The sequence below is a fragment of the Peromyscus leucopus genome, chromosome 5, assembly GCF_004664715.2.
Source record: "Peromyscus leucopus breed LL Stock chromosome 5, UCI_PerLeu_2.1, whole genome shotgun sequence".
In the NCBI taxonomy this organism is placed as follows: domain Eukaryota; kingdom Metazoa; phylum Chordata; class Mammalia; order Rodentia; family Cricetidae; genus Peromyscus; species Peromyscus leucopus.
The window spans coordinates 108,031,986-108,056,467 of record NC_051067.1 but is presented as its reverse complement, the minus strand read 5'-3'; the positions used below and the strand labels follow the sequence as shown (position 1 = coordinate 108,056,467).

Below are 24,482 nucleotides of genomic sequence, written 5' to 3'. Positions count from 1 at the left end.
GGCCAACCTGGTCAATTTAGTATGATCCTGTCTCAAAAAGGAAAATGAAGAAGCCGGCCACAATGATATATAATCTGTAATCCCAGAACCAGAAGGTGGAAGCAGGAGGATCAGAGTTCAAGGTTAGCCTTGGCTACATAGGTAGTATGTCTGAGGCCAGCATGGACTATATGAGACTGTCTCAAGCAAACAAACAAAAGGAGGCCTGGCAACTGCAGGTGGTAACACATGCTTCTAATAGCAGGAATGAGAGACTGAGACAGGAGGATTGCCTTGAGTTCACAGTAGGACCCTGACTAAAATGAAGGAGTACTTAAGGCACTTAGGAACATCTGTAATGCAGTGGTGGTGTGCCTGCCTGGCACATGTGAGGCCAAATGTCTAATCCAGGTTCTCAGCCTGGAGGTTGAACAACCCTTTCACAGGGCTGCCTAAGACCATCTGCATAGCAGATATTTACATTATAATTCACAACAGCAGCAAAATTAGTTATGAAATAGCAATGAAAATAATTTTATGGTTGATGTCACCAGAACTGTAGTAAGGGGTCACAGTATTAGAAAGTTTGAGAACCACTGGTCTAATCCTCATAATCCAAGAAAAATTAATACAATACATAAACATTGACTACTCTGCGTGGAGTGACCTTGTTCACTAAAACACAGGATGACAGGTGGTCTCTCTGTTGGTCTTTCTTTATTAAATTAAAGATATGATTATCCTACATGTGAGTCACTGTGCATGTGTGACTTAAGCCAGGGCTCCAACATCTATCACTTTCTACCAGGTTGGACTGAGCTATGCAGTGTTCCATGAATGTTCTGACAGTTTATACTGAAACTTGACCAACAGTGGGTCATCAAACTTTCTGAATTTTATTTACTTACAGGTAAAGACAGTATTTCACTGCAGTTCATTTATGTTGTTTTCTTTTATTTCATAGCAGTTTAAAGGTAAAAGCATATGCTGAATAATAATCTGTACTTCCTCTGCTCCTTTTCCCTGAGTTGGAGAAGGTGGATTTTGAACCAAAGGAAGTGAGGTTGTAGTAGTTCTCCATTCCAAGTTGACCTGAGCACCCTAGATCACTTATGGCAGATGGTGGTGAGGTGAGGGACTATGCCAAGAAAAGGAGAATAGGAGAACTAATTCACTGAGACTTCTGTTGTTCACTATGGCCACTGGTGTCAACCATGAACTCATCTGCAGAGAAGTCTACTACTCACTAGCAGGCTGTTATTTTTGTTTTTTGAGACAGGGTTTCTCAATATAACAGCCCTAACTGTCCTGGGATTTATTTTGTGGACCAGGTTGGCCTTGAACTCACAGAGATCCACCTGCCTCAGCCTCTGAGTGCTGGGATTAAAGGTGTGCACCACCACCGCCTGGAGTGCTTTCTAATTTTTATTTTTTATTATTATTTTTCTGTGTAGTGTTAGGGATGTAGTATAGAGATTCGTGCATGCTAGGAAAGTGCTCTATCACTGAGTTACATCCCTAGTCCCTTGTGCTTGTGTGTGTATGCATGTGTGCTTTCCAAAAGAAAACTGCTTCTTTGCCTTTGACTGATAAAGTGATCTGGGGTAAACAGAAACAAAAATAGAAGTTTCCTGACTTACATGAAATGTGCTCAGCTCCTGACTCTTACCTGAAGCTCCTGTGGGTCTGTCTGTGCCCAAAAGGGTGCCATGGTACATCTGATCTTCCCCTCAGGGTCCATTTCAATGTCCCACCAGGACAGAACCACCTGTGCTTGGCCAGACGCCAGGGGTACAAACCGCCTGCTATGGCAGGCTGCCGAGCTACTGACTTGCTTGCTGAAGTCCACGCTGTGGAAGAATATTCAGGAACTGAGGCATAATTTAACTCTCACACTCCACTATTAAACTTCTACAGAAACCTGACCAACACTGGTACTGATGTGGAGAGGATTCAGGTAGGTTTCCATTCCATAAAAGAAGGAATCTGATCAAATGCCTCAAAACACTGCCACCCAGGGAGGTTCCACAGTACCTGAACATTGGCAGCACATCACTGAGGACGGTGAAGTCAGCCAATGACACCTGGTTCAGCTGAATGTCATAGACTGAAGGTGCACCAGGACACTTCTCCAATTCTGTGGGAGGGACAATGACCTGCTCTCCGAGACTAGTCTGAACATGGACAGGAAAAAGCTTGTTCCATGACCACATCCTTCTGGACTCCACCAGCTGGGCATAGACAGTTGCTTTGTGAGGTACTGCTTCACAATTTTCCTAAGTTTATATCAAAACAAACAACAACAATAACAGTAAGTCAGGTACCTCATCTACAGTGACTCACACTCACCAAAGGCTTTAATATTTGTTGCAGAATATTTGTTTATACTGTAAAGCTGTGTCTTTGCCAAGGTGCCTTCTGATTGGTTTAGTAAAGAGGTGAATGGCCAATAGCTAGGTACAAAGAGGTTGGGGACTTCCAGGGACAAAGAGGACCCTGGGAAGAAGAAAGGCAGAGTTGCCAGCCAGCTGGGAGGAAGGAGAATGGGCAGTACAGAGAAATGAGATATCAAGCCATGCTACTGAATGTAGATTAAAAATTATGGGTTAATTTAAGTTATAAGAGCTAGTTAGGAACAAGCCTAAGCTATAGGCCAAGCTTTCATAATTAATAAGTCTCCATGTCATTATTTGGGAGCTGGCCAGCAGTATAGAAAATGACTTGCTACAAATATTTGGTTGATTTAGTAACTTTAGACACCTTCCTCATGTCAGAAGAGTGAACTGTTTCCTGCCCTATGTCTTAAGAAAGTACATCATGGCTTAAATGATCATTATTTTTAAAGACAATGTCTTGTTATATAGTCTAGGCTAACCTTAGAGTCTTCTTGCCTCGGCCTTGAGTGCTAAGATGATTTAAGCTGAGTTCCTAGTTACCTAGAATTATTAAATATTTCAAAAAAAAACAAAAACCTTATTGACATGAACTACCACATAGACCTACAAGAGTCTTCCTGACAAGTAGCCATTTTAGCCTCAGAATGACCCTTCAGTAAAACCCCTGCCTAGCACACCAGGACAAAAGCCCAATGTACAGCTGCCCATCCTCATCTGACTGGCCTGCTGGGTTTATCCAGCACTGCTCATCATTCTCCCTACCTGTCGGGGGTACAAAAGTCTTTTTACCCACAGATCACTAGGGAACCAGGAATGTTAAACACACAGGGGCCTCTCCTTAATGGAGGAGATAAAATACCTGTTTTCTTGCTCAGAAGGCTGAGAGTGGATATTGTTAATGACCTGGTGATCTTTCTGTTATTTGAGGAGGCAGATTGCATCCCCCTTTTGCTCTAGAGGCAGACCTCACCTAAATTCTCCAGAATGTTTATCCCAGACTCTCCCTCCCTCCTTTATCTTTAATAGAACCCATCCTTAGGGGAGATGTCACATGTATTTTATAGCCTGCTGACCTTTATGCTATCATTAGAGACCACATTAGATTTTAGCTATAGAACCTATCCTCATGGTCACATGTACTTTGCAAAGGAGTTTCTATGTATTCACAACTTAAGCTTTATTGTGCACCTGGAATTGGAATATTTTGTTACCTGGAAACTTGGAATGGGAATGATTACTGGGAAAAAAAAAACTTTTCCCCAAACTGTCATGTTTTAAATATGCTGACAATGAACCACCTGGCATTAGACTCTGAATAATGAATCATGATTAAAAGGATATGACATCATAAATGGAAGGATATAGCATCATTAATGTAAATATATGACATCATAATTGAAAGACTATATCATTTTAGACAGGATATTATATCAATGTAAATATATGACATCATTATTTGAAAATTATATTAAATTGTCATATGATATCATCAATGTAAATATATATCATAATTGGAAAGTTATTACACTATAAGTAGAAAATGCATGATATTATAATGTGAAAAATGGGGACTGGAGAGATGGCTCAGAGGTTAAGAGCACTGGCTGTTCTTCCAAAGGTTCTGAACACTGTATACATAATAAATAAGTCTTTAAAAATGTGAAGAATGTCACGTCATGCTTGGAAGGATATGACATCAATGTGAACATATGACACCATAGTCAGAAGGGTATGGGACCATGAGTAGAAGGTATGACATCATAATTGGAAGAACATGACATTTGATGTAAATATGACATCATAATTAGAAGGGTATGATATGATATCATAATGGCATGATATCATAATGATTATAATATCATCATTATAAATATATGACAGCATAATTGGAAGGCTATGATACCATTATTGTCAGGATATGACATCATCAATGTAAATATATAATTGGAAAGGTATGACACCACAAATATGACATGACACCATAATTGGATGACTATGACATCATAACAGGAAGATATGACAGCATAAGCATAAATTCATGACATCACAATTCATAGTATGATGCAATCAATGGGATGGCATGACATCATGGTTGGAATTATGACATCATAATTGGGAGGGTATACATCATCAGTGTCAATATATGGCATCACAATTGGAAAGTTATGACACCATAAATGGACTGGCATGACATTACAATTGGAAGACTATGACATCATTAATGTTGGAACACGACATCATTGATATAAATAGATATCATAACTAGAAGGGTATGACATCAATGTAAATATGACATCATAATTAGAGGTATGACACAAAAAATGTTATATATCTTATATAATATACATCCTTAACTAAAGAAATACAACCTTCCTGGTTAGCTGTCCTTCCTTCATTTCATCCTTTCTCCATTGCTTCTTCTTCCCAACCTACCTGCCTCCCTACACACGTCCCATCCTTTATCTTTTATTATTCCTTCTTCCTCTTTTGTTTCATCTTTCTCTTTCTCCCTCCCTTCCTTCTTCTTTCTTTTCTTCCTGTCTTCTTTGTACTTGTCAGACAATGTTTCTGCAAAAGAACCTCATCCCTACCACTAATACAAAGTGTTGTGAGCACTGCAGTGTAGTATACAGACTGGGCATCACATATAGCTAGTGGATGTGTAGCATCAAGTGGCAGAATCTGAGTCTTTCCTCGTGGTGAAAATGACCAGAAGCAGAGACCACCATGCAGGGACAGAATGCTGCTTAAACCCAGTCAAACAGGAAGATTTTCATGTGTCCAGGTTTTACTCCCTTTGTGCCTTATGTTACAAACCCACATCCTGTAACAGCTTTTTTTAATATGGTGGCACTTCATTCCACCTTGGTCATGATCCCCTGGAGAACTGTCAGGATCAAGGTTGAGAAAGCCTTCTAGCCACCCTGTTCGAGTCTAGGCAGTCCTCCTTGGCGAGATACTCCCTGATCACAGGTGGAAGAATGGGTTGCACAGGGTCTAACTGTAATCTAGATGGGGGTAGAGTTCAGAAAGCCCATGAAATGGTGAACGAGCATGCACTCTGTGTTTGCTGCCTGGAGACGAAGCCAATCTTCAAAAGGTGTAGAATTACTGGCAGTGTTATATATGTAATAGACGTAGGACACCTACTACCTGCCCTCTCAAAGTTTAAACAAAGAACATAGAACAAAGATTGTTCTATGGTGGAATCCCCATACAGACACAGCCCTAAAAAATATCCCAAGTTAACCCAGGTGTGCAGGGATCAGAGGAGAGGCATCTACTTTTGTCAGGGTAGTTGTCTATTGTGTGAGGGCAGATAAGACCAAAAGCTGGCAAACTTGTGGATAGCAGCTGTTCAGTTCACTGAAATACATGATTTGCTCTTGGAGAGAACTCAGAAGATGTCAATATGCAGTGAGCTCAGTTGTCAGTAACAAATGAGCTCTACAGAGTCTGTTTAGTACAGAGGGAGAATAGGATGTCTTCAAGTCCCAGAGTGAGAGGTCTTTTTCTCTGGATATCACCAAAGATCTCAATAGTGAGGAGGTAGCCTCTGCAGTCTCAGTCCTAAGGGAGGGGAAGTCTCCCTGTTGAGATACAAAAAGCATTTCAAAATTGAAAAGGGCAATTTCCCTGAAATACAGATATAACTATCTGTCCTGCTTACGAATGTCAGGGAATCTATGGGAGCATGGATGTTTACAAGCATGGGTGTAACTTTATATGCAGTGTCTGTGTTGTGTATATTTGTCTGTATATGTGTACTGGAAGAAATATTGATGTACCTACATCCTCCACTGATTTGTACCATGCCTATGGGGTCCAGTTCCCCTAAAGAAAACAGAATGAAGGGAACTGGTTTTCATTTGAGTGGGAAGCTGCTGAGTAAGGCAGAAGCACTCCCATCCCTTCACAGATCACTACCTGCATGGACGCCTGCAGGGTCCCCCTCACCTAGCTGGCTGTGGTTCTACCTCCTTGTCTAATGATCCTCCTACCTCATTCATCCTTTCATTCTGTGTCCATCACCAGGCCCTGGAAACCCAGCAGTGAAGAGAATTTTCACAGCTCAGAATTTAAACAAAAGTTTCTCTACCTCCTCACTACTGCCACCTGAGCTAGATGCCGACCAGGAACTGAAGGGAGGCCCAGAGTATATGGAGAGATTCTGAAGGGCTGTACGGAGCATGGTGTAGCAGTGACTGTGTACAATGGCTTCAATCATCGCTCCTGAAGGCTCTGAGCCACTTACCTGCACAAGATGCCTATGTGCATGCTCATAAGAGGGCAATGCTCCCTCCCCAATCAGTTCTGTGTCAAACAGCTCTGTGACCAGGATGTTAGCACGACATGGCAAGTCACCATCTGAAAACAAGTGAATAGAGTCAGAAACGTGCCCAGACTAGAAAATATATTTATGACAAATACGTTAAAGACACCACATCAAAAAGAAGGGGCTAGAGAAATGACTCAATGGTAATAGCATGTGCTGCTCTTGCAGAAGACCCAAGCTCCGTTCCCAGCACCCTTATCAGGCAGCTCAGAACCCCTGTTAACTCCAGCTCCAAGATATCTGACACCCTCTTCTGGGTTTTGAGGAGTTCTTTTGTCAACTGTTTTCTAAACCTCTAAAACATAATATACTGCTACAATTATTATTTTTAATGAGCCAATAGACTTTGGAAAGAGCTATTTATCATGGAGAATTAACTGTAAACATTTCTAACAGCTGATGAATTACATTAGACAAAGCCCACTCATCTTCCCTACACAGAGGACAAATTTCACAGCTGACACTGAAAAGGAGATGTGTTAAAGTGGGTTAGAGTTAAGTGCAGTGCAAGGAGTCCTGGAGTCTTGTAGACCTGGTCTGGATACCACTTTCTAGCCTGGAGCCTGGGTTCTTACCATCAAATCAGGTACCTCAACTGTAAAACGAGGAGCAGAACAAGGGTTAGCAAAATACCTCTCCTATGACACACACATGGGCTCCATGTGCCCGTTTTACTTAAACATCAGTAAAGTGGAAGTTAAGTGTAGGTAAATGGAAGTTAAGAGCAAACTCCATCTCTTGGCTTAGAGAGTGTCCATTGTCTTTAATACGTTCAATTCCAGCTGCAACACACTGTCCCCCTTGATCCATCCCACTGCGCTACCACACACTCACTAGCCTCTGCCTTAGTGAACAGCACCTGTCACACAGCACACAAAGTCCTATTCACCATATCTCAATGACTACTACAATGCCTTACAACCAGTAAGAAGAGTCAGCAAACACCAGCTGAATTCTTGATTCTTCCCTGTCAATCACCATCAAACCTTGCCAATTCTACCTCCTAAAATAAATTTTAAGGTGATGAGACTTGAAATGATTTACCATCCAAGTTTGCTTCGTTTAAGATAAAAACAAAGCTTTATGAGCCAGTGAATTTTAATAAATACTTCTTAGAGCCTAGTATTATCAAGTGAGTGTGAATTTATGAGAGGGTGGTGTACAGGAGCCTGAAGAAAGGCAGTTATATTAGGTGTGTCCTAATTTATCACATGAATGCAATGGACAGCTGAACAACTGTTGCCACACATACTCAGGGTAATTCATCTAAGGAACAGGCTCCAAACTGAGATACTAATTTTAAGACCTCCGAACAGACCCTTGGGGAACTCACATTTGGAATAAGAAGGAAAGTAATAAATTAACAAAGGCATATGCCTAATCCTAACATTCAATAGGCCATTCCTAGTAAGTACCAGGCTAGCCAGGCCTACAGAACAGATCCTTTCTCAAAAAACAAAAACATAAGAAGTGAAAAAGGAGAACTAATATTAGGAAACATGACCAGGAACTGGAAAGTTTCAGGAAGGATGGAATGCAGAAGCACCAACACTGTGGCATCTAGAGCGGGGAAACAGAAGACTTCTAACGTAGTAATGAGGAGACCACTTGTGGTAGGATATGGCAGTGCACACCTGCAGTCCCACCACCTGGGAGGCAGAAGCAGGAGGCCGATGTATTTGAGGCTAGCCTGGGTTACATAAAGAGACTCTGTCCCAATAAAACAAAAACCTTGCCAAGCCAACTGTTAAGATGGGGTACTAGTACAGGGCAGTTTAATCAAGAGGGAGAGGCAGGTAGAGCTCTGTGAGTTCAAGGCCACCCTGGTCTACAGAGTGAGTTCCAGGACAGCTAGAGCTACACGGAGAAACCCTATCTTTTAAAACAAAACAAACAAACAAGTGTTGAAAGAGAGAGAATGGTGTGTAAGAAAAGAAAAGAGGCTGGGTGGTGGTGGCGCACACCCTTAATCCCAGCACTCAGGAGGCAGAGGCAGGTGGATCTCTGTGAGTTCGAGGCCAGCTTGGGCTACAGAGTGAGTTCCAGGAAACCCTGTCTCAAAAAATGAAGAGAAAAGAGGGTGCTGGTTTCTCAAGTGGGCTTTTATTTCTTTGTTGGGCCTGGTGTGGTAGTGCAAACCTTTAACCCCAGCACTGAGGAATTCAGAGATTCACCTGCCTCTGCCTTCCCAGTGCTGGGATTACCATTTCCCTGGCTAAAAGAATCTTTATAGTTAGGAGTTTGTTTGAGGCCAGCCTAAACTGTTTGTTGTGTTTATACATACACATGTAAACACATACATATGTACACAACACATACAACACCACAATACACACAAATACACACACACACAGATTTTTTTTTTTTATTAGATTAGATTAAGGGGCTGGAGAGATAGCTCAGTGGTTAAGAACACTGACTGCTCTTCCAGAGGTTCTAGTTCAATTCCCAGCACCCACATGGCAGCTAACAACTCCAAGATCTGACACCTTCACATAGACATACATAGAATAATGCACATAAAAAAATAAATTATTTTTAAAAGTTAGAATTAAATATAATCACTTTACATTTGAATGCTTTGCCTGCATATATGCCTGTGCATGATATACATGCTTTGTGCCCACTGAGGTCAGAAGAGGGTACGGAATGCCCTGGAACCAGAATTATGGGTCACTGTGAACCACCACATGGGTGCTGGGAACTGAACAGTGCTCTTAACCTTTGAGCCATCTCTTCAGCCCTATATTTGGGTTGCTTGTAGTTCAGCTGACTTCCCGATCTTCCTTCTGCCTCAGCTTTCCAAATGTTTGGGATTGTGCACACCTCCTAGCTTTAGGGCTTTAGGGATCAAACCCAGGGCCTTACATACCCAAGACAAGTACTCTACCAATGGCTACATCCCTATCCTCAAAGTAATTTTTTTTAAAAGATTTATTTATTTATTATGTATACAGAAGTGCAATCTTATTACAATGTTATGACCACATGTGGTGCTGGGAATGACTAGGACCTCTGAAGAGCAGTCGTGCTCTAACTCTAGCCATCTCTCAGTCTCAAAGTAATTTTTTTTAATGTGAGAAAAAAAAAAAATCCAGGTATGGTGATCTGTTGATCTGCCTGTTATTCTAGTACCCAGGAGGACCAAAGCCAACCTCATCTACAAAGTGAATTCAATACCAGCCTGGACTATATTAGATCCTGATGATGATAATGGCAAAATTAAACTTAAAATAAGTAGATCCTTCAATCCTAAAATACTGCATCTTAAAAAGTGGTAATGGGGGGCTGTATACATAATAAATCTTTAAAAAAAAAAAAAAAGTGTAATGGCCATAAAGAACAGCTTGTCTTTCCCCTTCCCCAAATGTTTTAGCTGTGTTCTCCAAGTTTCAAAGAGCATGTAGAATTTTCTAAGTTCAAACTCCTGACTATAAAGACTTTTCTTACTACCGTTAAGTTTGCTTAAAGCAAAAAGTTTCTTTGCTATGTGTGACTGCTGTGACATTTCATTAGCTCTACTTTTCACAAAAAGGTCCTCACACAGGAGGAACACCCCTCACCTGGTCCAACCGTCACCTCAGTGGAATGCTTGTTAATAACTTTAATCTTATCAATGAAGCCATTTTTCTCCACAATCTTCACAGCAGCATCAGCCATAGGCTTAAAAACCTGTAAGCCAGAGAAGGGGTGAGAGGAGAGATAACAGGGAGGGAAAATGAGCAATGTACTAAAATGAAACAAAAAAAAAACCCACTTACCACTCAAGGACTCATAGCTAGCAAGATAGTACCTGACTCTGGTCCCATAATTTGATGCTAAAAATGTTTTAGTCTCCAAATGTGTGATAATGAACGTCGAAGGATGAAATTCAGCCAGGTGTGGTTAGCTTGTGTCTAATCCCAGAATTCAAGATGGTAAGGCAGGAGAATCATCATGAGTTAGAGGAAAGCCTGAGCTATAGTGAAACCCTGTCTCAATTGCCCTCACCTGCACAAAAATAAGTTTAAATTCAAGGTACTATTTACAACGTCCCACTTAATAGGGTCATTAGGTGTCACTGCCCTTACTAAATATGTTGCCCTTACTAAATATGCTAAGAGCAGAGAGAGCTGTTCCACAGACCTGGAAAAATGTGCTTTAGTCTCCAGAGATAAGAAAGACAGCTAAAGTATGGCGAGACCACCTTCATTTTCAGAACTGACCCAGACTAAAAGCACAGTCTGTATTTCCTTATGAAACAAAGTAGAGCACTTTACTCTCCCAGTCATACCCCCTTTCTTTTTTCTTTTTGGTTTTTTTGAGACAGGGTTTCTCTGTAGCTTTGGTGCCTGTCCTGGAACTCACTCTGTAGACCAGGCTGGCCTTGAACTCACAGAGATCTGCCTGGCTCTGCCTCCCAAGTGCTGGGATTAAAGGCATGTGTCGCCGTCTCTGCCGCCGCCACCGCCGCCACCACCACCACCAGGCCATACCTCCTTTCTTAACCCACATGATCCTCCCCAACATTCATAGGCAAGTCTGAACCTTTCCTATCCCATCTACCAAATCAAATCCAACTGGAGGCTGAGTATGGTGATACATCCCAGCACTTGGGAAGTGTAGGTAGGATTGGGAGTTCAAGGCCGGCCTAGCTACACAGTAAGTTAGTTTGAGGCCAGCCTGGCCACACAAGACCCTAGTGTCTAACACAAACACAACCCACAGGGAAGCACAAAGTCTTCCCTTCAGAAGTCATCCCTGAGCCCTTCACTAGCCCCTCTAGCCCTGACTTTTCAATCTGCCAAGTCTGGATGTCACAGCTCTAACCCATAAAACACAGAAACGCTCATAAATAAAAAGGGAAAACAAAATAAATGATGGAAGATTTTCATTTTTTCCTAAATCTTTTTCTATATTTCCTACCATGAACATGATTTGGGTTTTTACATGACAAAGAAAAGCATATTCTTTTGTTTGTTTGTTTTTCAAAACACGATTTCTCTGCGTAACAGCCCTAGCTGTCCTAGAACTCGATTTGTAGACCAGGCTGTCCTCAAACTCACAGAGATTCTCCTGTCTCTGCCTCCCAACTGCTGGGATTAAAGGTGTGCGCTACCACGGCCCAGCCTCATTTTTTTTTTTTTTTTTTTTTTTTTTGAGACAGGGTCTCTACATAATCATGGCTGTCCTGGAACTTGCTATGTAGACCAGTCTGGCCTGGAACTCAAAGAGCTCTGCCTGCTTCTGTTCCACCTCCCAGTGCTGGGACTAAAGGTATGCAACACCACGCCCAGCTCATATCAGTTTCTGTAAAGATGAGCCTATGCCGGCACTCAGGAGGCAGAGGCAGGAGGATCTCTGTGAGTTTGAAGCCAGTGTGGTCTACATACAGACTTTTAGGACAGCCAAGACTAAATAGACACTGTCCCAACAAAGGAACAAACAATAAAGTGAGTGAAGTTATTTACAAAAAAAAAAAAAAAAAAAAAAAAAGGCTTTTGGGGTCTAGAGAAATACCTTAACAGTTAAAAGCTGTGTGGGGTATCTACCAGAGAAGACTGTTCAGACGTGGATTTAAGCCAAGAAAAGTCTTTATTAGCTAGCCAGTGACTACACTGGGTGTTTGGGGTTCCAGTATAGCCCCAAGTCTTTCTCAGGACAGGCTCCAAAGCTACACAGAGAAACCCTGCCTTGAAAAAACAAAACAGCAACAACAAAAATCTAAATAAATAAATATTATTATTGTTGTGTGTGTGTGTGTAATGATATGCATGCATAAGTGTGAGCATGCATGTGCCACAGAGTGCGTGTGTAGGTCAGAGGACAACCCTTGGGAATCTATTCTCTCTTTCCATTAGGAGATCCAGGGGTCAAACTTGGGTTATCAGGTTTTCAGGACAAGTCATACCTCTACACCTCTGCCCACTGATCCATCTATCACACTATCCCAAATGCTCATCCTTCTAGACTTTGAGATTAGGGCCACACTGTAGAGATGACAGTGTGCAGCTATCAGGAGCCTAAGTGGAATACATTCTACTGTTGACCTCAGGATTTTATGTGATTAAAATTTTTTATCTTATTTAAGATATTGTTATTATTCATTTACCACATTTCCTGTTATAGTATATACTATTTACATTATAATAAAAATAACATGCTTGGGGCTGGAGAGATGACTCAGTGGTTAAGAACACTGACTGATCTCCAGAGGTCCTGAGTTCAATTCTCAGCAACCACATGGTGGCTCACAACCATCTATAATGAGATCTGGTGCCCTCTTATGGCCTTCCGGGACACATGCAGGCAGAACACATGGTATACATAATAAATAAATAAATCTTCGAAAAAAAAAGTAACATGCCTAATGTTTTATTAAAGAAATAAATGGTAAGGATGACAAGATGGCTGAGTGGGTAAGGGAGCCTGCTGCAGGGCTGATGAAATGACCTGAATTCAATCCCTGAGGTCTGCATAGTGGAAAAAGAAAACAAACTCCTAAAGGTCAACAGTAGAATGTATTCATTCTACTTAGGCTCCTGATAGCTGTCCACCCTGTCATCTCTACAGTGTGGCCCTAATCTCAAAGTCTAGAAGGATGAGCATTTGGGATAGCGTGATAGATGGATTAGTGGGTAGAGGTGTAGAGGTGTGACTTGTCTTGAAAACCACCACACAAATGCCCCCCACACACATACACATACACAAAACAAATAAAAATGTGATTAAAAAAATTTAAGGGGGCTGGAGTGATGGCTCAGTGGTTAAGAGCACCAACTGCTCTACCAGAGGATCTGGGTTCAATTCCTAGCACCCACACGGCAGCTAACAACTGTCTGTAACTCTAAGATCTGACACCCTTACACAGACATATATGCATACACCAATGCACATAAAATAAAGATAAATAAATTGTAAAAAAAAAAAAAATTTAAGGGAATGGTAGTGGACACCTTTAGTCCTCGCACTTGGGAGACAGAAACAATGGATGTCTATGAATTAGAGGCCAACCTGGTCTACATAGTGAGTTCTAAGCCAGCTAAGGACATGTAGGTAGACCTGTGTCAAAAAAAACAAAAACAAAAAAAACCAGGCCTGGTGGCACACCTTTTAATCTCAGCACTTGGGAGGCAGAGGCAGTAGTATCTCTGTGAGTTTGAAGCCAGTCTTGTCAGCATATGGAGCACCAAGACTACATAGAGCAACCATGTCTCAAAAAACCAAAAGAAGAAAGAAAAAGCCAGAATGTAAAAAGCAGCTAGTTCTATAGGGACATTTAACCTCGTTATACATTAAATATTGCAGTGTCAGGTCACACTCCAGGAAAATTCAATAAAATAGCATTAATTTTAAAAACTGTTGTTTTAAGACTGTCTGTGGTAACTCAGATTGGACAGGACCTGTTGGAGATCCAGGGTGACCTGAACCCTGATTTCCCTAAGTCTACCTCTGGAGTATCAACAGCCAGTTTATGGAGTGCTGGGGATTGAATCCAGGTCTACATGGCAGGTTGATTCTCTAGAGACTAAACTATATCCCCAACAAACACTTTAATGTAAATCTCAGCGCAAAGCAGAAGCATCTCTTAAAAGTTTTTTTTCTTTTAAATTTATTTTTATGTGAATGACTGTTTTGCCTGTATATAAGTCTGTGTATCATAGGTATACCTGGTGCCTGAGGAGGTCTGAAGAGGATGGAACTGGAGTTATAAGCCACCATGTGGGTGCTGGGAATCAAACCTGGGTTCTCTGCAAGAGCAGCCAGTGCTCTTAACCACTGTGCAACCTTTCCAGCCCATATAACAATTTTTGAAAGCTCCTCAGGGAATCTGACACAGCCAAGTCTGAGAATCACTGTTTCAGAGCAGAAAAAAGCTCCTGGAGAAAGAACCCTGTCTGACTCATCTCTATGTATGAAGAAGTTGGTCACGTGCTTGGCATGTGTTTGTCAACATATGGGGAAAACCAAAGGACCTAAAGGCCTTCCCATTTAAGATATAGGGTACATACCTGAACAGTATGGCTTACCTCAACAGCATAGCAGAAGTCAGCACCTGCAGTAACTGCCATCATTGACAAGAGACCTGTGCCAGTGCCAATGTCAAGGACCAAAGCCTTCTCTCCTCTGTCTTTCACCCTACTCACAGCTGCCCGGATACCCTGGTAGTATTTTATATTCTAAGAGAAAGGGAAAAGAACCGTCATGTCACGTGTTGTTATAATTAAGTGAAAAGGTCTCTACAGAATTGGAGTCATGGTTGGCAGCACCAGTTTAAGTCAGGACCCTATATCCTTTCTAGCCCCCAGATCAGCAGCACTTCCCAGCTGAGCTAGACAGGTACTGCAAGACTCCGAGAACACTGACTCAGCTTCCTGCCCTGTATTAAGTGACTCTCTGTCTGCCATAATCTTCTATTCCCTCTTGAGGAATGCTGGAGAGACTGCACACCACTGTCCTCCTTAGCTGAGAGGTACAGCCAATACAGAAATTAAGAGGGTGAATGGCAGGTAGGAGCAGGGAGAAAGTATGTCCTTCCTAAGGAACACTGTTCTAATCTGTTTCCTTTCAGAAATGGCAGCTGGTTCCAGGCCCCTCTTCTCCCAGTACCTCACAACCAACCTCCTCTGGTGCCTCAGAGCAGCACCCAAACCCAAGTTCATTGATCTCAGAAAGCACCTGCCCATAGGGCCTTCTTGCCAACTTCTGGAAATTTCTGTCAGTCCTAGATCAGGGCTTCCTACTTAGTTGGGTATGTTCTCATTAAACACTCTAGCAAACCCGGGTCCTTGGAGTGCTCTTAACTGCTGCAGGCCGCAGGAAAATGTAATGGAATCCAGCTACTATCACAAAAGCTACTACTTGGAAAAGTCAAGGACTTTGACTTTTCCAAATGTCAAGCCATGGCTTAAGAAGTCTTGGTGATATTTTAGCTTTTGTATATATATTAGCCAATTCCTGAAATAATTTTCTTGTATGCTATGTATGCTTCCAAGAACTCATAAAGTGTATTTTATCTGAAATACCTATCAAGTATCCAAGGCCAAACGATCTGCTGTTAAGCTCAGACCCTCCTTTCTTATACAGCCTTAGTGGTATTTATACTAATATTATAGACTCCTAAAATTTACCTAACCACCTCTAGGAATGTAGTTTGAACACATAAATTCCCTTCTTCTGAGATACATATAAATGTATCTCAGAAGATGAGATGAGAGAATATATGTTTGTTTGTTTTGTTTTGTTTTTTGTTTTCCGAGACAGGGTTTCTCTGTGTAGCTTTGTACCTTTCCTGTAACTCACTCTGTAGCCCAGGCTGGCCTCGAACTCACAGAGATCTGCCTGCCTCTGCCTCCTGAGTGCTGGGATTAAAAGCATGCGCCACCACCGCCCGGCCTTCTTCTGGTATATTAACCAATTTTAGCTCTTAGTTGACCTCCTCCTTTACCACTCCCCTTTTGGGTTATAAAAGAAAGCCTGACAGTCGCTGCCTGAGGAAAACTCTTGTCTGCCTTTCAAGCCTGGTGACCTTGCTTTAGCTAGAGCACTGCTATTGCATGGGTATAGAATTGTAAACCTCGAGACTTAAGAGAGGGTTTTTGAGTATTTTGACTGGAGAACTGGATGGAGAACTAGAAGAATGAGATGGAAGATGGAGAAGAGCCAGATGGGGAAGAACAAGATAAGAAAGACCAAGATGGGGCAGAACTGAGATGAGAGAATTAAGATAGAACTTTGAGGGGACAGCAGATAAAGCTAAAGAAAAATCAGGCAAGAAAGGAGCCAGGCCTGAGAACAGAACTGAAGCTGTGTAGATAGGATTACACACACACACACACACACACACACACACACACACACACACACACACACACGAGACAGGATTTCTCTGTGTAGTTTTGGTGCTTATCCTGGATCTTGCTCTGTAGACCAGGCTGGCCTCGAACTCACAGAGATCCACCTGGCTCTGCCTCCCGAGTACTGGGATTAAAGGCATGCGTCACCACCGTCCAGGGTAGATAGGATTTTATCCCAGAGGAATAAAGTAGACGGACAAAAGAGCTTGGTGTACTTAGATTCTTTTCCCGAAAATAATTCTCACTGTTCATAACTTCTCTTCTGGGCCTCTGGGAAGAATATTAAGGCAAACCCTTAATAATATTCGAGACTTAACCACTGAGCCATCTCTACAGCCCCAATAAATATTTTTTAAAATTGTTTTCTCATTTATTTACTTATTTGTGTGGCTTGGGGAATGTATGTGCATGCACATGTGCACACAATAGAGCATATGTGTACCTCAAAATAGGATCTGCAGGAGCCAGTTCTCTCCTTGTACCATGTAAGTTTTACGGACTAAACTGAGGTCCTCGGGTTTAGAGATAAGTACCCTTTACCTGATGAGCCATCCTACCAACCCGATGATTAAAAAGGGTTTTTTTGGTTTGGTGGTTGGTTTTTGTTTGTTTGTTTGTTTGTTTGTTCGTCTGTTTTTAAGTTTAAAATACCACGTGCTGATTTCTTTTCTTTTTCCAATGCTGGGTATCACTCATGACCTCACATATACTAGTCAAACGTACTACTGAGCTATATACCAGTCTTTTTTTTTTTTTTTTTTTTTCGAGACAGGGTTTCTCTGTGTACTTTGCGCTTTCCTGGAGCTCACTTGGTAGCCCAGGCTGGCCTCGAACTCACAGAGATCCGCCTTGCTCTGCCTCCCGAGTGCTGGGATTAAAGGCGTGCGCCACCAACGGCCAGTCTTTAAAATAATAAACGTTGACAAAACTTTCAAAAAACTATTCCATACATCAGTAATGGGAACATAAGATTACATAGCCATCCTAAAAAAAAGTTCCAACAATTTCTTAAAATGACAAACACATACTTACTAGGGCTAGAACCATGGCTCATCAGTTAAGAGCACTTACTACTTTTATGACCTGATTCAATTGCTAGTATCCACATGGCAGCTCACACAGTCAGACTGACCCTTGGGTTATCATGCAGAGGAATGAGGAGAGGAGCCCAATGCAAGTAAATGAGGGCTGAGCAAGGATTTGCAGTTGGAAGATTGGCAGAATTTGATGATAGATTACAGGCTCACAAAAAGAGGGGAGAGCCATCTTTCTGGCTTGGATGGAATGTCATCTGGCCAACTTTCCTCTGAAGTAAGAGAGACCCTTTCTATATGGGTCACGCTAAAATCAGAAGAATCTCATAAGCACAAGACTCAATAATAAGATGTTCTTAGTCTAGTAAAAAACCAGGACTGCAACCAGGTGTGGTGGCACACACCTTTAATCCCAGCACTGTGAGTTTGAGGCCAGCCTGGTCTACAAAGTGAGTTCCAGGACAGGCTCCAAAGCTACACAGAGAAACCCTGTCTAGAAAACACACACATAACAACAACAAAAAAAAAAAAAAAAAAAAAAAAAACAGGACTTCTTTTTCCCAAACAGCTTAGCAAACACACTCAGATATTTGATTAAAAATTAGAAGACCTTTAGTACAGTCTGTACATTGAAGGTGCTCAAGAATGTCCTTTAAAGGCTAGAGAGATGGCTCAGCAGTTAAGGATGCTTGCTGATCCCACACTGGGCAGTTACAACACAACTTCAGCTCCAGTGGTATGACACCCTCTTCCAGCCTCTAAAATCACCTGCACACAGTATGTATCTGCACACACAACAATGTGTGTTTATGCAGGCGCGTGCTGGTACACCACCTTTCAACCCCAGTACTAAGAAGGCAGAGAAAGGTGGCATCTCCAAGTTGGAGGTCAGTATGGTCTACATAGCAAGTTGGTTCCCGTCCAACCATGGCCATACAGTGAAATCCTGTGTTAAATATGGTTTATTTTACACTTACTCTGTCTTTGTCATGTAGCATATCTGCATAGGATGACCTTAAAAGATAAAAAAGAAAGAAAAGGTAAGTCAGAAACCTTTGCTCATACAGACATGCGTGAACATATCAAAGAGTTCCCACATATAAATTCAGTCTTAATTGGATGGAACAAGTGTGTCATCCTTTAAAATATTCTAATAGCCTGGTGTGGTAGCTCAAACCTATAATCTCAAGCATTTCAAGACTGAGGAAAGAGAATGAGTTTAAGAACAGCAAAACACAGTCTCAAGAAAAAATTTTTTAAACTGGGCATAGTATCGCTTACCTTTACTCCCAGGACTTGGGAGGCAGAAGCAGGTGGATCTCTGTACGTGAGGCCAACGTGGTCTGTATAGTAAGGCTTTGTCTCAAATAAATAAATAAATGAAAATTTTAGTTATTTGGGGCAAGAAATACATGCACCATGGCCTAAGTGTGGATGTCAGAGAACAATTTTGTGGAAGGTAGTGCTCTCCTTAAACCATGTGGGTTGCAAGGACTGAGCTCAAGTCTGTAGGCTTGGCAGCAAGTCCCTGTACCCCTGAGCCATCTTGTCAGCCCCCAAATTTATTTTAATATGGTCAGTTACTGCCATTCTCTGCTACTGCAAAAAATCATCTCAGAGCAGACGCTCTTCTCACACCTGAAAATGCTCTAGTAGTTAGCCTAGAGAAGTACTTTTCAAGTGTTTGTTTATTTATGTGTGCATCTGGAGAGCAAAGGTCAATTTGCAGGAATCAATTCTTGCCTTCCACCTTTACATGGGCCCTGGGGATGGAACTCAGGTTGTTAGTGTTGGTAATGAACACCTTTAACCTGCCGACCCATTTCACTGGCCTACCAGTTAGCCTGTAATAGAAACTTGTAACTTTGAACATCCTGATCATTAGAACTCAATAATCCTAACCCTTGACCTACCCTGGAATAACCCTTGTGCACCTTAGAACAACCCCATACAGTTACACTGGGAAGAGGAATAGGAAAGGGAGAGCCCAGGCTGCTGTCTATGTGAGGGTCATCAGGCTCAGAAGTTCACATCCAACCAGGGGAAATGACTGCCTAAAATGCACTGTGTAAAAAGTTTCAAAAAGTAACATCCATACTTCAGTTCACAGCACATCATCGGGAGAAACAAGAAGCTAAATATGGTGTGCAAAAGGAAGAGAATCAAATACAAGAGATTTCTTGAGCGGACTAAGGGCAGATGGGAATGGGAACATGAGCAATCATGTGGGGGCATGGAAGGGGACAGTGCTGAGGAGGACTGACTTGGGGGGCGCACATTTCAGGGTGAGGTAGAGGCTGAAGCAGAGGATTCTACCAGAGTCTATGAGAAGGACCCCAAGTTAGACTCCTAGCAATAGTGGATAAGTAGCCTGAACTGGCCATCTCCTGTGACCAGATTGGTGCCTGGCCCAATTGTCATCAGAGAGGCTTCATCTAGCAACTGATGGAGGCAGATGCAGAGACCCACAGCCAAACATTATGCAGAGTTCAGGAGGAGAGTAGGAACAAGAGGGGTCAAAGACACCACAGGAAGGCCCACACAATCAACTAACCTGGGTTCATAGGGGCTTGCAGAGACTGAACTGACAACCAGCGAGCCTGCATGAGACCGACCTAGGCACTCTGCATATATGTTACAGTTGTGCAGCTTGTTCACCTTATGGGACTCCTCACAGTGGGAACAGGGACTCTTCCCGACACTTACTGGCTTTCAGGACCCTACTCCTCATACTGGGTCACCTTGCCCAGCCTTAACACATGGGGTGGTGCTTAGTTTTACTGCAACTTAATATGCCATGTTTTACTGATACTCCTAGGAGACCTGCCCTTTCCTGGATGGGGGGGGGGGGGGTAGAAGTCAGCAACTGGGAGGGAAGATGGGGGGACTGTAGCAGGGATGTAAAATAATAGATGAATTTTGGGAGTTTTTTGTTTGTTTGTTTGGTTTTGTTTTTTTGGTTTTTCTGAGACAGGGTTTCTCTGTGTAGCTTTGGAGCCTGTCCTGGAACTCACTCTGTAGACCAGGCTGGTCTCGAACTTACAGAGATCCACCTACCTCTGCCTCCCAAGTGCTGGAATTAAAAGCACGCACCACTACTACCCATCTTAAATGAATTTTAAAAAAAAAGGGTGGGGGAGAAAAATCACATCCATATTTTACAGCAACTAAAAATTCTTGAAACTTGGGGGCTGAAGAGATGGCTCAGAGATTAAGATCACTGGCTGCTCTTCCAGAGGTCCTGAGTTCAATTCCTAGCAACCACATGGTGGCTCACAGCCATCTACAATGAGATCTGGTGCCCTCTTCTAGCCTGCAGGCCGAACACTCACTGTATACATGATAAATAAATAAAATCTTTAAAAAAAAAAAAAAAAAAAAAATTCTGGAAACTGGGGCCAGGGGTGGAACTCAGTGGCATAACACATGCCCAGCATCTAGCATGTGTAAAGCCCTTAATTAGATCCCCAACACAACATACACAGGTAAATACATAAAGAAAAGTAAAAAGCTGGAAACCCTGTGCAAGGTCAAGATGAATACCCAGGACTCAGGTCAGAGCCCGAAGATGCTCTCTGGGACTCCAGGGGAAGCTGAGACACTAAAGAGGCCTCCAGATTTCTGCCAGCTGGCTGGGAAAGTTATCTGAAATGCAGATTCTCTACATACACCAGTCAGGTCAACAGCTGCACTTGAACCAACTCCACCCCAGGGTTTTAACACTGGCTGTATATACTCTACACTTGCAGAACACCACACTGAAAGAACACTTCTCCTCGGAACCACCTACAGTCCTTCCTGTGCTTACTTTATTCTCCCCAAGCTTAGGTGCCACTCAGTGATAGAATACTTACTTGCCTAGCATGCTTTAAATGAAGATGAGGGTATAATCCTAAGAATCCTCACTTCATTCCCCATCTACCCCATTGTGTTGGTTAGTTTTTTTCAAAGTCTGTTTTAGTTTTGAGACAGGTCCCCAACTATGTATCCCTGGCTAGCCTGGAACTTGATACACAAACCAAGCTGTTCTTGAACACAAGGAGAGCCACCTGCCTCTACCTCCCAAGTGCTCAGCTTCAAAGTATGTGCCACCACCAGCTTGGACTAATTTTAACTGTCAACTTGATACAAGCTAGAAGCACCTGAAAAGGAATCTAAGCGTGGAATCATCCAGATCAGTGGCCTATAGGCACCCTGTGGGGCCACAGTTAGTATCACCTGAGTAGCTGTACCTGAAGAATTTCCCTAATAAATTCTGAGATAGAAGCTGGAGAGATGGCTCATAGGTTAAGAGCACTGGCTGCTCTTCCAGAGGTCCCGAGTTCAATTCCCAGCAACCACATGGTGGCTCACAGCCATCTATAATGAGATCTGATGCCCTCTTCTGGCCTGCAGGTGTATATGCAGATAGAGCACCATATGTGTAAAATAAATTTAAATTTTTTTTTTAATTCTGAGATATACAGATATTCTAATATATAATTAATTTTTTCATTCCTTTAAGTCTGTTGATCTAGAGGACCCTGACTAAAACTAATTGTGGTTCTGGAGAAACAGAATTGTAATGAGTTTCTCTAATAGGCTTAGTGGTGTCTGGAACAAGTTCTTCAGCTGGATAGAATCTATAGTCACTAAAAACTCCTCAGATAGCTGGGCATGGTGGTCCACATTTTTAATCCCAGCACTTAGGTGGCAGAGGCGGGCAGATCTCTGAGCTGGAAGCCAGTCTGACCTATAGAGGCAAGTTCCAGGACAGCCAGGGCTACAAAGAGAAATCCTGTCTTGAAAAACAAACCAAAAATTCCTTAGATAGTATTAAGAGTACTGAAAATCCATGGTGTGCACTATTTAAAGAACTTGTTGAGATAAATGCATTTGATTCCCAATTCTCCTCTTGTGAGGTATAGGAAATTTAGTGAATCTGTGTATGAAACCTTTGAACATTTCTGAAAAAATAATAGTGATGCTGGTTCATTCCTTTAAGCACTTTTGGATAAAGTTACAAAAGACAAAAATGAGTTGGGTAATAAAATTGACTGGCTCCAGATGCACATAAACAATCTAAAGGTTTGTAAGTGTGCACTTGGAAGAAAATCCTCTGCACACACCACCCCCACCCAAAAAAATTCATTACATGAGTGAGCTACAAAATAGTAACAACAGTCTGGGCGGTGGTGGTGCATGCCTTTAATCCCAGCACTTGGGAGGCAGAGGCAGACAGATCTCTGTTAGCTCGAGGCCAGCCTGGGCTACAGAGTGAGTTCCAGGAAAGGCACCAAAGCTACAGAGAGAAACCCTGTTTTGAAAAAGGAAAAAAGAAAAGAAAAAAAACAAACAAAATAAAACAAAAATAGTAACAACAGCTAAGTCACACTGAGATGTTGAGAACCAGAAGTTACCTGGTCCTTAAAGTTGGGTGTCTCAAAAGTTAGAGTAGTCCTAGAATAGCTGTCACTCATTGGGGGGCTACGACCAGTAATTACTTAGTCCACAAGGTGGGATGCCCCTGTAGTCCCAGTCTAACACCTGGAGCCCAGAAAGTTCCTATTCCACCCTGAAAGCTTGGAAACTGGTTTGCTGCAGGAGAAGGAAGCAGCGGCAGCAGAGCAAACTGACTCATGGGCAAGAGGAAGGCCAAGCCAGTAAACGGGGGAAGCTTCCTTCTGAAAACCCCTTTTCATCTGGGTGCTGCCAGAAGTTGCCACGGCAACCAGGGTGCCTCTTCCCACCCACCTCACCCAATACAACATGGAAAATTCTTCAGGTGCAGCTCCCTACTCAGGTGAGGTAGGTCTAATTGTGGCAAGATAACACTAAAACCAACCATAACAAACAGCCACCCAGTCCCATCTGCATTGTCTACAGGCAGCTTTCATCCATTTCCATTTCCTCTTCCAGTGCTTCTTTGTACAAAAAATAAGCAGCACCTTACTTCTGACCCAAACACAGTATAACTCTACACTTGCTCTTTTCATGTAATATACTCCGAAGATCACTCTACCAGTGGAGGATGAAATAAAGAACTTCGTTTCTGTTTTCCCAGTTGGATTGCATTTTGCAACACAGATACACCACAGGTTTGCCTAACAATGTTGATAGACATGTTATTTTCAATATTTATTCTGACTCAGAATAAAACCAACCAAGCCAATAATAAGGAAAACTTCATCTATTTGTTGCTAATTAGGATTTCAGCCTAAGATAAATTCATGCATTATTGAAAATGTCCTCCCTGCCCACTTTATATGTTGTGTGTACATTCATGTGTATATGTGTGCACAAGCACGTTTGTATAAGCATGTGGAAACCTAGGGAAATCTCCAGTCATCTTCATTTATACTGTGCACCTCCTTTGAGTCTGGGTCTCTCACTGGCCAAGTTCACCAATTAGAAGAGACTAGCTGATCAGCAAGCCCCACGGATCCTTCTGTCTCCACTTCTGCAGTGCTGACATTACCAGTGGGAGTCACCACACCCATTTTTTGTTTGTTTGTTTTTATGTAGATTCTGGGGACTAAAGAAATGATTCAGCAGTTAAGAGTACTGGCTGTTCTTACAAAGGACCTGGGTTTGATTCCCAGCAACCACATAGTGGTTCACAATCATCCTGTGGCTCTGGTTCCAGGAAATATGAATACCTATTCTGGCCTTTGTGGGTGCCAGGCACATATCTACATGCAGGTAAAACATTCACACATTTTAAAAAAAGGCAAGACATGGCTTCACAAGCCTTTAATCCTGGTACTTGGAAGGCAGAAACAAATGGATCATTGAGTTCAAGGCCAACCTGGTCCAACCTGGTCTACATAGTGAATTCTCAAACAGCCAAGGCTATATAGTGAGATTCCATCTAAAAAAAAAAAAAAAAAAAAGTCCTAGAAACTAAACTAAGGTCCTACAA

General features: G+C 42.2%; 1 protein-coding gene across 1 annotated transcript in view; it reads right to left on the bottom strand.

Moving 5' to 3' along the window:
• The window catches only part of Prmt7 (protein arginine methyltransferase 7), a 42,880-nt gene that overhangs the window by 14,819 nt on the left and 3,579 nt on the right, over positions 1 to 24,482 (bottom strand). The window contains 6 exon segments of the mRNA XM_037206237.1: positions 1,649 to 1,829; positions 2,014 to 2,255; positions 6,631 to 6,743; positions 10,275 to 10,383; positions 14,721 to 14,870; positions 18,559 to 18,595. Of these exon segments, the coding sequence (XP_037062132.1) occupies positions 1,649 to 1,829; positions 2,014 to 2,255; positions 6,631 to 6,743; positions 10,275 to 10,383; positions 14,721 to 14,870; positions 18,559 to 18,595 (832 nt within the window).